This window comes from Magnolia sinica, chromosome 9 (genome assembly GCF_029962835.1).
Source record: "Magnolia sinica isolate HGM2019 chromosome 9, MsV1, whole genome shotgun sequence".
NCBI classification, from domain to species: Eukaryota; Viridiplantae; Streptophyta; class Magnoliopsida; order Magnoliales; family Magnoliaceae; genus Magnolia; species Magnolia sinica.
The window spans coordinates 35,121,871-35,136,162 of record NC_080581.1 but is presented as its reverse complement, the minus strand read 5'-3'; the positions used below and the strand labels follow the sequence as shown (position 1 = coordinate 35,136,162).

The 14,292-nt window shown below is 37.3% G+C and overlaps 1 protein-coding gene across 2 annotated transcripts in view; it reads left to right on the top strand.

Annotated features, from left to right (window-relative positions):
- Window positions 1–13,948, top strand: part of LOC131254848 (cysteine--tRNA ligase, chloroplastic/mitochondrial) — a 63,955-nt gene extending 50,007 nt beyond the window's left edge. For both annotated transcript variants that reach the window (XM_058255546.1, XM_058255547.1), the window contains exons 8-9: window positions 13,215–13,316; window positions 13,399–13,948. In XM_058255546.1, coding sequence (XP_058111529.1) covers window positions 13,215–13,316; window positions 13,399–13,629 — 333 coding nt within the window. In that variant the 3' untranslated portion in view covers window positions 13,630–13,948. The remainder of the gene's footprint in view (window positions 1–13,214; window positions 13,317–13,398) is intronic.
- Window positions 13,949–14,292: the final 344 nt, after the last annotated feature.

Sequence of the window (14,292 nt, the reverse complement as noted above, 5' to 3'; positions counted from 1 at the left end):
GTCCTGTAAAACAACAGACATAGAAAACAACCCATTGAAACGGTCTTCCAATTTCCTTATGTCCGTATTCCAAGCTACAACAATCCCCCTTGTAGAACCAGGAACATCTAATGTAGCCCAATCAAAATTCTGAATACCCCAAAAAGAAAATACCATACCGTTGTCCATTGCCTAAAGCTTTTTTTCTTGCAGAGCTATAATTTATGCCTTTGATTTCTTGCACATCTTCCTAACCTGGGCCTTCTTCAATTTACAGCCTAATCCCCTTACATTACAGGAGGACTAACATTCATCACCTATTAGGTGGATTGTAGTTTATCGAACATTCGAGGCTTAGGAGTTCTCGCCATCTCCTAGGATACTTTTTCCCCTTGGATATCTTATCTTCATGTAATTGTTGAGCTCCTTGGCCCTTGACAAATTGAACAAAGTTGTAAATATTTTCGTCCTTGGCACCGAAAGATTAATCGATCATGCCTCCTACTCTTTCTAGAATATCCTTGGACCGGCAAATGTGAGCCTCAAATAGATCGAGGGTCTCTGTAGAAACATGCTAATTAGCAGGGTTCTCTGATATCTCTGTCTGAGGAGCTATGACAACTTCTGAGGCTTTCATGATGCACAATGAGGTAACTACCAGAGCATCCTCCAATAGACCGCCATGGCTCTTCATCAATCTCTTCAATCATCTCATCAAGAATTGATTCACCGTCTGATGTCAATTGCTCATTTCACTAATCGTCCTCAGAAAATGACTCTTTAAATGTGTTTGAGATCTCTGCTGAGGATTTCTAGCTCATTCCATCAGGAGAAGCGCAAATCAGAGTGAGGAATGCACCATAGGGCTCTGTTGTCATTGGGGACCATCGAGTCTTTGAAAGGTAGATAGACGTTTTGTATTACAGGGGAAAAAGTGTCCCACAATCCACTAATGGTCACACGTGCTTGGAGAAGAGTAAAAGGCAAACATGTGGAAGTACACACAAGGGCTAGCGACTAAAGGGGTCCATGGGGACATGTCAAAATCATATTCATCTCTGTAACACTCGCTTGAACTTGGTCTTGCCACGTGTTGGAATCAGACGAGAGATCGTCCTCTTTATTGGACGGAGAATTCGGAATTGGAGGCTCAAAGTCACTCCGAACCAACATGTATAATTTCCGGTCACTCGCGTACGATGGCTCTCGATGCTCCTTCCGAACCTGTTTGAGGTTGACAACACAAGGGCGTATGTGTTCCCTCAACCTGAGGGGAGGAAACAGAGCCTGCTAATTTTACCGGTTCGGGCTGGTATAAGGAGCATCAGCTACTCCCACGCCTTAATGGAGAAGAAATGCTCTCATTCTATAGCTTCTCACCTACCTCTGAACAATCAATCAGGTGCGCACATGTGTCAACGCATGGAGCAAATGCACCTTCATTACCCATCCTGTTGCGATGGTACCTAGCTTAAGCTTTTCCGAGCTCCCTGCTATGCCAGACTTCTCCCCACTGCTTCAAATTCCTCCAAGGATCTTCTCTCTGTATTTTCATATCCAAAGCCTCATCTCTGACTATTACCTTGATGAAATCGGGGTCGACAATACGACAACTTTTCCTCACACAAATACGTGCTACACTGAATTCTTTGCCTTCCTCTGTTGCTGGATCAATGGCTACCAGTGTTGTCATGTGCTGCATATGTGCATATCCATATGTAGATCGCATATGCAATCATGGCATATATGATTGCATATGTGACATATGCGATCACATGTGCGATCATGGCACATGCGATCGCATGTGGCATTTGCGAAAATATGCGATGTATGCAATCACATATTGGCCATGGCACATTAAATTTTTCATTTTTATTTTTTGCAGAAAAAAACAACTTTTTTCCTATAAAAAGGCTTCCAAACCTCATCCATTCGCAATATTCTCACCCCAAAACTCTCTTACTCTCTTCTTCTCTTACATTTCTTAATTCCAAGTGATCTTAATCTCTCTCTCTCTCTCTCTCTCTCTCTCTCAGTTCCTACTTCCAAGTGGTCTTAATCTCTCTCCTACATTCACTCTCTTGGAATTGGAAGATCAAGATTCAAGCACTTTCAAGTTTCAAGGAAGATACCTTGTTGATTTTTTATGATAATAAATAAACAGCTTGTTGATTTTGTTGTTACTTCTTACTTGTTAACTATATTGTTGAATGTTTATGACTTGATGTTTAATTGATTTTATTTCTCTCAAATGTATTTTAAATATGTAAAATTAGTTATCTATTAACTTAGGAAAGTTTCCCTTATTTTTTTTATTTCTTTTTTACATTAAAAAAAAATCCTTTTAAAAAAAAATTAATTCACAAATGATCGCATATGCGATTTAACAACATTGATGGCTACCATTTTCCCCAGACATGAACTGATTGCTACAAAAAATTCATGGAACCATAATTCCATAGGAACTCCCCATATCATAAACCAAACTTCCTCACCAAAATGCGTTTTCTCCGACCCCCTTTTGACATAAATAATAGGTCCTCTATCAAGCAAAGATTCCACCCTCAGAACTTTAACGAAGCTTCCGTGAGAATTGAAAAAGGATCCAAACTTCCTCTGCTTAGATGGGTTTTAGAGAGTAGTCTGATTTCGATATGTTACAACTGTTCTTAATACAAAGTCAGACTTGAGATAAGGAAGCGCCAAATGTGGTTTTGGCAATCAATGACCACTACAGAGTAGCCATGGCCTTCTCAATGACCTTTGGTCTAACGTGGACCTTCAAAACATTGTTGGAGTTATCGGCCATATCCATTTCCTTAGCCTTTTCAACCTCCTGGGGTGGTTTGTGTTTATCTTGCTCCTGAGGAACCTATGGCTGGACTTCTCTATCTACTCGCATCACCTGCATTTGTTGCTTCCCAGCCATTGCATCTCTGAATGAGATAGAGCTTCTTGCTTTAACTATGGAAGAAGTGTGTTATGACTTATGAATTATCCGAGTATGATTCTACTTTCCTTCGGAAACCACTTCCTCCCCCCCCCCCTTCTTTATTCTTGACGTCGGGATCAAACGTGCTTTTTGAACCTTTAGTTTCTTGCCCCCAAAGCTCTCTTCATTGATCATATCAATTGCTATCTCCATTTCTTCTTCTAAACTCATGTAGACGAAAGAAATGGACATTAGCATTCTTCTTCTAAGCTCGCGATAGCAACCCATCACTTGATCACGAGGAATGCTAATGTCCATTACGACCAATGTTTTAAGTATCGACAATATTGGCCGATATATCCCAGGAGATATCTTCTATCCCACCTGTGTGATACAAAACACGCTAGTAGTGGGATATATCCCACATGTTCGATCTAGTGACCATTTTCGATTTTCGATCTGTTTTTTCCTGTAAATCATATTAAATCAATGTCGAATTGTTACAAATCCACGATTTTTCGTGTTTTACATGAAAAATCATGGATTGGGAGCTTTAATTTCGAGATTTGGAGATGGGCCGAGTTGTGGAAAATTGAAAAAAAATAAAATCGAATCAAAATTCCCAATTTCTCGCAAATCGATTGCAATCAGTGTTCGAATTATCTCCGATATTATCGAAATATCTTTAGCTTAGCGATACCGATAACACTGGTAGCGACACCGCTAACGCTGGTAGTATCTGAAATTCCGGGTATTAGCAATGGATCACTAAATATCACCAGCGTATCAATATCGTTAATGTAATTGTCAATATTTTCAACTATATAAATTCTAGGTGTCACTTGTATTGCCAATGCACCAATGTCGCCAATGTATCACCAATATTTTCGACTATGTAAATTCTAGGTAATTCTTGTATCATAAGTGTATTGACGATATTTCAATAATATTGCCAACGTATTGATATCATCAAGATTTTATTTCTTAGGAAAAAAAATATTTCAAATTTTTTTCATGGGCACATGGTTGTATGTAGTGTTGAATTTGCCATTGATAATATTGATAAGATCTCGATATTATCGATATCACAAAATGCGAGATATTGATACCACAATCTTTTGTTTCCTTTCCAATTGTTGATGATTTCTTTGTGAAATATCATGTGTTGTTGATATTTTGCAATATCAATGGATGTTTGGATGGTTAAATAGGTCATAGGGGATGGTTGGACTGATATCTTACAACAACACATGCTTTTAAGGCCCCATTAAATGGAAACTTGTTATGTATGTAGTCTTTTAGCAATTTATATATATATATATATATATATATATATATATATATATATATGTACATTTTAACATCTCTTGAAGTTTTGCTGAAAATTCCATCGTTTTCCCCATGTTTCCCCGCATTTCCAGTTATCAGCGATATCAATATTGTTTCTATATCCCTGGCTAGCGAAACTTGTATCGATACTGATACTTCAAACACTGGTTGCAATCTTTGTGTCCAAACATAAAACGAAACATGTATGTAACCTGATCTGGTGAATCTTCTTTTGCTTTTGAATGTATTGCTTGTGTTTCCACACGTCTTCTTACATTTATAAATTATATGAATAAACTTTGAATGTACTTGCATCAATTCAGTTAGACAATGCATAGATTAGGCCCCCATACAAAGAAAACCCTATTATGTGCACTTTGTTTTTGTAATGTTTTGATTTATAAGTGTGTATTGATGCTTTTTATTATTATTTTAACCAATTTCATTGAAAAATTCAACCAATTTCCCAATATTTCCCCATGTTTCCAACAACAGGGATACATTACGCGATACAACCAAGGTGTCCTGTATCGGTATCGGTTGGCGTAACGGTGTCCTCTAAAACCGATACAGATACGGGGGCGTAATGGTGATAAGAGGGTGTAACGGCCCATAACGGCGCAATTTTTTTTTTTTGCCAAAAAAATATGAAAAAATATGGATTAAATCCAGAATATTCTAAGCATTCCAAATATGCATTCATTTATAAATTGGAACATGTTTATGGTGGTGTAACGGTCCACTCTTTGGTGAGAAGTTGTATCGGACTGTCTGATGAATTTATGAACCAGATAACCTGAATTTGACTACAAAATTCATATATTTAATTTTCTAACTATCTACTATCAATGATAGATATATTAGAATGAATGTAAAATGAAAATATTTTACATTAGGTGTTTGCAATTATTTTTGAGGAATTTCTCGAACATACCTGTGCACGTGACTGTGATTCCTGTCTATGACCTGTCATCCTCAAGTTAAGAATATTAAAAAATAATTAGTAGTGTCTGATATACTCCCCTGCAACTTGATTAAGGATTGCTTGATTGGTTTTCAGGGGAGCTATTTTAAATACAAGTTCGGCAGTGTCAAGTGTGTGCATGGCTTCTTGCAATAATACTGTTGTGAGCTGTCCGCTGCAAATACTTACCTTAACACAAATATATACTTACAATCACAAGTCACCATTAAAATGAAAATTTGTTTTTTTGTGGTTGCTCGACCTCCACATCATCGTCATCGTCAACATCAGGCTGAGGCTGTCCAATAGGTGTAGGTGCTACATATCCATAATATCCAGTGCCAGAAGGAAATACTAGATCAACGAAACTAGAGGATGACTGATCCTGACTAGGCAACGACTCTGACCCCGAGTAAGGATATCCACCAGTGCTCGTCGAATAGCCATACTGGTGCCCATACTCAGGTTGTTGAGAATCTTAAGATTAAGAGTGCGTCTGCTGTGATGAGTAACTTGGATTTGGATCTGAATATCTATAATCATATGGATATTGATCGGGAGGGCTACTCCAACCTGAATGTGATGGAACAGGCTCAGTACAACCATTATAATTCAATTGACCATAAGAATATCTATCATAATAACCAAGACCATGAGCCTGTTGATGTTTCGGACCTTCCGGACCCGGTGCACCACTAGATGTACCCACCTCCTGCTGGCTGTATCGTGACTCGGTACACTCATAAGTCCGACCTTGTGTACCACCTCGTTGATGTTCATCGACATCGTGATCTGTAGACGGCTGTATAGGGCGCTGAGCAACACCAGAAGTGCCAGCACCAGGAGCAGGGGGGTCATCGTCATCATTCGACACGGTCACGCTACCACTGCTCGTACTCTTTTGTTGATCTTGAGCCGTATCCGTACGTGGCATAAACGCTGCCCCTCTTACTGGGTCCAACACATCTGCACAACTCTCTTGTTGCGCTCTGCATATTTCTGGGTCATCAATTTCCAATTCTTCACTATTCTCTTCAATTTGCTTTTCCCTTGTTTCCAACCAAGGTAGAGGTGGGTCATCCTCGTCATAAATATTGTCCAAGTTTATTAGACAGTAGTCTCCGTCATCAGCAGCTGTAATGCTCCTATGATGTCGTCGCATTCTTAGTTTTATATTGTAGTGCATGAAGACCAGTCTATCTAATGTTCTAGTCTGCAATCTATTCCTATTCTTTGAATGAATGAGCGCAAAACAACTCCAATTCCTTTCGCAGCTAGAGGAAGATGTTGTCTGGCTCAAAACTTTTACTGCAATTTTTTGGAGAGCCTTCATACTCTCTCTGAAATTAATCCACCATTCGGCCGGTTACAACCTGGATACTGCATGCTGTGCAAGAGCATCTCCAAAGCTACCAAAGCGATTTCCAAATGTATCTAATTCATTCAATGCATTTATTTGTAGATCTAAGTCAGGCTCTAATCTCTTTATCACATTTTTTAGCCCGACACGAACTTCATCATCCGCAACAAATGATTGGGCATATCTATACATAGGATTTAGGTAGTAATCTGCTGCATGAAGATCGTGATGGAGTTGTTTTGTCCATCTCTTGTCAATCATCTTCCAATAAGTTTCACAACTTCTACAATCACGTTGAATTGTAAACTTTGCCTTATCCATGGCATCATATAGGAAGCCTATGATAGGTGCTTCATCGGATTCAACAAGACGGAGTAGTCTCATTAGTGGCTCCATCACCTTTAGGATCGCCTTGACCTTCTTCCAATATTTGTTATCTCGTATGCATGGTGTGCCAAAACGGTTACGTATTGGCCGTTACGGTAATGGTGGGAACCGTTACGCGTTTCGGGGTCGTATCGGGCGTTACCCGATTTTGTACCCGTATCGGCCGATACGGGCCCATTACGGGGTGTAACGGCCGTTATGGGCCGGTACGGGCCCGTAACGGTAACCTTTTTTTTTTTTTTTTTTTCATTTTAAGCTCTGTTTTTGCTGTTTTCTTGAAACCTCTTGCTTCCAAACTGTTTCTCACTCCTTCTACTACTAATTTCGACCAACCTTGGCTAGGTATTTGAGATAAAAACACATTATATTAAAGATTTTGTTGAATCAAAGCTCGGTGGGCCATTTTTCTGAAATTCGTCAAAAATAGGTATTTATACTTTTTTTAATATGTTTTGCTGTTTTAATCATGTCATATGATGTGTTAATCATTGTAGAACATGTTAATGTGCATTTTACAGATTTGGAGTGTCATTTAATAATTTTTATTTTTTATTTTTTTATATTTACGCATAAATTTTGGCCCCTTTTTTAAAAATTCGAAAAATCAATTTTTAATGGTTGTTTTGCTGTTTTAATCATGCCATTTGATGTGTTAATTATAGTAGAACATGTTAATGTGCATTTTACAGATTTGGGGTGCCATTTTATATTTTTTTTAATATTTTTTTTCTATTTACGCATTTATTTTGACCCTTTTTTTGAAAATTTGAAAAATCGTTTTTTAATGATTCTTTTGCTGTTTTAATGATGCCATATGATGTGTTAATCATAGTAGAACATGTTAATGTGCATTTTACAGATTTGGGGTACCATTTTATATATTTTTTATATTTTTTTTCTATTTACGCATTTATTTTGGCCCTTTTTTTGAAAATTCGAAAAATCATTTTTTAATGATTCTTTTGTTGTTTTAATGATGCCATATGATGTGTTAATCATAGTAGAACATGTTAATGTACATTTTACATATTTTGGGTGCTATTTTATATTTTTTTTATATTTTTTTCTATTTACGCATTTATTTTGGCCCTTTTTTTGAAAATTCGAAAAATCATTTTTTAATGATTCTTTTGCTGTTTTAATGATGCCATATGATGTGTTAATCATAGTAGAACATGTTAATGTGCATTTTACATATTTGGGGTGCCATTTTATATTTTTTTCTATTTACGCATGAATTTTGGCCCTAAAAAATAATTGCAGACACCTAAATGTAAGATATTTTCATATTACATTCATTCTAATATATCTATCACTGATAGTAGATAGTTAGAAAATTAAATATATGAATTTTTTAGTCAAATTCAGGTTATCTGGTTCATAAATTCATTAGACAGTCCGATACAACTTCTCACCAAAGAGTGGACCGTTACACCACCATAAACATGTTCCAATTTATAAATGAATGCATATTTGGAATGCTTAGAATATTCCGGATTTAATCCATATTTTTTCATATTTTTTTAGCAAAAAAAAAAAATTTTGCGCCGTTACGGGCCGTTATGCCCCCGTATCACCGTTACGCTCCCGTATCCGTATCGGTTTTGGAGGTCACCGTTACGCCAACTAATACCGATACGGGACACCTTGCCCGTATGGTGTTCGCAACTTCAACCGATGTCCCTGATGTCTTCTTCCCATATTTTGTGTTGAGCCATTCTCGGGAAGCGAACATCTCACTCAACTCTTCCCTATGCTGGAATAAACTCTCTAATGCTATAAAAGTTTGTTGCGAATCTAGTTGTCGCAGGCTTCAACAACTCTCGTCATTTCGTGAACTTTCTCATTATTGCAACTACTTGATTATGGTTGTAAATAAACGTCACCACTTCCCTTGCCTTTTCGATCATTTCCTTAACATTATTCTTATTCGCAATATCTTCCAATATAAGATCAATACAATGGGCAGCACATGGTGACCAAAAAAGATCTTTTCTCTTATCCATCAACATATGTCCTGCAAGCTTATATGTTGCTTCATTATTTGTCACAATTTGCACTATATTCTTCTCTCCAATCTCGTCCACAACTTTATCCATTAGTCCATTGATATAAGTAAAATTTTTTGTTGCCTCTGAGGCATTAATTGACTTGTGGTATATAGTTCCTAAGTGGCAGTATACCATGAAGTTGATCATGCTGCGTCTGGTTGGGCCAGTCCAACCATCACACATGATTGTGTATCCTTTGGCTTGCCATACAGGTTTAAAGGTAGCCACGTATGCTTTCACATCCGCGTACTCTGCATCTGTCCATTTCCCCCTAATCTCCTTAGCCGTGTGAGCTTTTTTTCCATCACCTGCTTCTGCTGCTGCATCAATTACCACCTGCCAATATGGAGAATTGGCTGTGTTAGGAGGTATGTTGGCATGTATAAATAACTTTGATGCTGCTCTAGCTAATTTCTCAACGAAAGTTCTACTCCACATTTGTTTTATCTTCTTTTGTTTAGTTGATTCTTTCCTAAATAGGATTGGATCAATAGAGGGTCTCCTAGGCTCATGTGCTTTTTCATCCAAACGTATAGGGGCATCATGTGAAGATGTCTGTCGTCGGCTCCCAAACATACGTCATAACCCACCACTCCCACTCCCCCCCCGGTATCACGCACTGACCCATGCATGCCAAACATGCGGCGACGTTCTTCCTCTTCACGAGCTAGACGCAAGCTCTCTCTCCTAGCTATAGTAAATTCTCAATTTGAATCTTCATCAGAATCAATAATATCTTCATCACGAATGCCCATATATTCAGGACCAAACACTTCCTGTCGAGCTGCTTCCAAAATATCATCTTTCTTCTTTTGTACAGCAGCACGTTTACCCTTCGACTCATCCAGACTAATTTGCATTAAAGCATTATCTCTTTCGGTACTCTACTACATGGCGCAACTTGACCCTTTCGATGTGCCAAATGTTGTTTGAGACGGGTAATTCCACCAGTCTCTAGTCTATCACAATACTTGCACTTCATTTGGTGCCTAGTACCACCAACCCTCTCACAATGTTGCCATCCAATATCATCACTTACTTGTTGTTGGCCAGACCCAGAAATTTCTTTAAGTTTAGGTAGATACTAGATAATTAGATATGAGTATGAGTGTATGACCTATTTTAATAAAGATGATTTTATATTCTAACTAAACCCTAAGAAGCTCCAAGGCAAAACCTGTCCAATATAAGCAAATAAAAACATAAAGTCACTAATTCGAAAATAGAAAAAAATTATAAAATGACACCCCAAATCTGTAAAATACACATTAACATGTTCTACTATGATTAACACATCACATGGCATGATTAAAACAGTAAAACAATCGTAAAAAGGGCCATAATTAATGCGTAAATAGAAAAAAATATTAAAAAATTATAAAATGGTACCCCAAATCTGCAAAATGCACATTAACATGTTCTACTATGATTAACACATCATATGGCATGATTAAAACAGCAAAATAACCATTAAAAATTGATTTTTCAAATTTAAAAAAATGGCCAAAATTCATGCGTAAATAGAAAAAAATATAAAAAATATATAAAATGACACCCAAAATCTGTAAAATGCACATTAACATATTCTACTATGATTAATACATCATATGACATGATTAAAACAGCAATACAACCATTAAAAATTGATTTTTCGAATTTTAAAAAAAATGGCCAAAATTCATGCGTAAATAGAAAAAAATATTTAAAAAATATAAAATGGCATCCCAAATCTGTAAAATGCACATTAACATGTTCTACTATAATTAACACATCATATGGCATGATTAAAACAGTAAAACAACCATTAAAAATTGATTTTTTGAATTTTTAAAAAAAGGGGCAAAATTCATGCGTAAATAGAAAAAAAATATTTAAAAAATATAAAATGGCACCCCAAATCTGTAAAATGCACATTAACATGTTCTAATATGATTAACACATCATATGACATGATTAAAACAACAAAACAACCATTAAAAATTGATTTTTCGAATTTTAAAAAAAATGGTCAAAATTCATGCGTAAATAGAAAAAAAAAATATATATTAAATGGTACCCTAAATCTGTAAAATGCATAATAACATGTTCTACTATGATTAACACATCATATGGCATGATTAAAACAGCAAAACAACCATTAAAAATTGATTTTTCGAATTTAAAAAAAAAAAGGGTCAAAATTCATGCATAAATAGAAAAAAATATTAAAAAAATATTAAATGGCACTCCAAATCTACATATTATCATGTTCTACTATGAGTAATACATCATATGACATGATTAAAACAGCAAAACATATTAAAAAAAGTATAAATACCTATTTTTGACGAATTTCTGAAAAATGGCCCACCGAGCTTTGATTCAACAAAATCCGCAATATAATGTGTTTTTTCCTCAAATATCCAGCCAAGGTTGGTCGAAATTAGTATTAGAAGGAGTGAGAAACAGTTTGGAAGCAAGAAGTTTCAAAAAAACAGCAAAAATAGAACTTAAAATGCAAAAAAAAAAAAGAAAAAAAAAAAAAAAGCTACCATTTTTTTACCGTTACGGGCTAGCCGTTACGGGTCAATAACGGCCATTACGCCCGTAACGGGCCCGTATCGGCCGATACGGGCACAAAAAACCATAACGGCCGATACGACCCCGAAACACGTATCGGCCTTTACCGTTACCGTTACGTATCGGCCGATATGGCCGATACGTAACCGTTTTGGCACACCTTGGATACAACTGATATATCCCATGCGATAACTGATATGTATCTATATCTCAAGGGTTCGATACATAACACGATACCGATATTTCGAACACTTATTATGACTAGCTCTTCCAAACACACTAGAAAAATTAATGGGTAGCCAGCCTTCATGGAGGCCTACTACGAAGAGAGTTGGAAACTCCATCATCTTGGCTGCCAACATCCCTCGCCAACAGGACTCAAGAGTTCTTCCGGCAGACCTGAATCTAGCTATTCTCCTCACTCTCTTCCCTTGCTTCATCCCCCAACACAGCTACAGGCCTGACACTCGCTTCTCCTTCACGTCCCCAGCTCTTTCCTTGCACTTGCCCTGCCTTTGAGACCTGTCACCCATCAAGCATCCAGCTCCACAATCTCTGATTATCTCTTTCCCACGATTCCTTTTTTCTCTCCATTTCTTCAACCCCAAAATCCTAAAAACTAGCCACCAATAAATCCGTGGGCAGCCGCAGCTACAATGTCTTCAGTTCGAGCTTCATAGACTTCCTCAACCCTGCTGCTGTGCATGTTAAATGTGAGAAAATAAAAGGGCGACCTAGACAAAAGAGGAAATTAGTTGGGGACAAAAGTCAAGGGGTCCATGACAAAGAGGGGGGAAAGGCAGCTTTTCTTCCATAGATCGCAAAGTAAATAAAGGAAAAATACAAGTAAATAAAGGAAGAAGATGCTAGACATTGAGAAAACATATAAATCTTTAAACATGCATTAAAAGTGGGAGAAAATGAGAAGCAAAAGAGATTTGATATATTACTTTTTTTGAAGTATGTTGTAGAATGATAATTGCCATTAAAAAAAAGTATGTTGTAGAAACTGTTGTTTGATGTTTTTGAGGTTGCTTAGCCCATGTGCATGTGGAGCCCTTCCCATCCACCTGCAAGCACACTTGTCAGTGAAACGTGTTAGATCCTAGCTTTCCATCTGGCAGAACACATTGATTAGATCTTTCTCTTCAGAATCAGGCCATTTCACTCCTCAGGTCAGCCACAATGTACAAAACAATGGATGCTTGTAACAAATTTTTTTCCAACAATCAACTTCATTTGTACAGTAGCCCACCGGAGTGAATAAGTACAAGTTTCAGGCTGGAAGATCTAAACAGGGTGGCCTACTTATGGAAAGCTCTTATCTTGAATAAGTGTGCATTCTGGCATGTTTGCATGTCCATGGATGGATAGGGCCACACATGCATGTGGCTTAAGCCTCTAATATTTACAGCATTTTACAATTTTTTTTTTTTTCTATTTATCTTTCTTTAAAATAAAAAATTCAGTTAAGAAGTATATGGTGAGAGAAGTCTGTGTCCGATTCTTCTGACGCACTCAGTACACATCCCCTACATGGAAGATTCCATGTAACAGTTCTTTCTATTAACCCAATAAGAAATAAATAGAACATTTCAGTCTTCAAAATACCAAATTCCTTAATTAAACTTGACTGCTGGATAATGTCTGCAGGGGAAGAAACAGGAGCGACGCCTTGAGTCTCTTTTAGCTTTAGAAAAGGAAATCAGAGGTGTTCTAACGATTCTGGGGTTAATGCCTTCAAGTTACACCGAGGTATGCAGAGCATTGAAATTCTATTTGGAAAGTGAGAATTTTATTTTCTCAACCAGAGGTTCCTCCATTTTCAACCAAACAGGTTCTGCAGCAGTTGAGAGAGAAGGCATTGAAGCGGGCCAGGTTGATGGAAGATCAAGTGCTGCAGAAAATTGAGGAAAGAACATTAGCAAGAAAGAACAAAGAGTACGAGAAATCGGACTCAATTCGGAAGGAGTTGGCAGCAGTAGGGATCGCCCTTATGGATGGCCCTGATGGAACAACATGGAGACCAAGCCTGCCTGTTGAATTGCAAGAGCAGGTTGCAATCTGAATGGCTAGCTATGAGGTCAGCCTTGTTCTAGCCTTGTAAACTATAGTCCAGCAAATCCTGATTTTTGGTCCCAATCTGCAGCTTTTACACCTGAAAAGTCCAATGACTCCCCTAGTGCTTTCACTATCCAAATGGGATTATTGGTGCAAGGGTCACAACATCACTACTATGGGTCCAGACAAATATATTGGCTAAATGAATGGTATCTTCAGTTGTATATTTCTTTCCCATTTTTTCATATTCGTTTCTATTTATCATATTCATTTTAATGGCACTCTTGTTCAACCGCAATTTAATGAATATGATTTTCTTTACTTTATTTCCTCTTACGTCTTTCTGCTTGTTTGGATAGAGAGAATTCAAAATGTGGACACAAAAAATCCCTAGGGGCTGTATGGGTTCGATGAAATAGTGAGAAGGGAACTGTTTGTGAAAGCCAAAAACTGTAGGAAAGGTGGGAAGATGCATCTCCCACCTCAGAAATTTGCCCCAAAATCACCATTTTATTTTCTCACTCACCTCCCTTGAAATGACCTTTCCTTTCCCACATCATATCATCAATGAAAGATTTTGAAGACTTGAGGTTTGCTAGATGGCGGTACCATAACCGTTGGATATGAGGTCATATTCAGTGATCCAAGCTGTTGTATCTGATGAAATTCA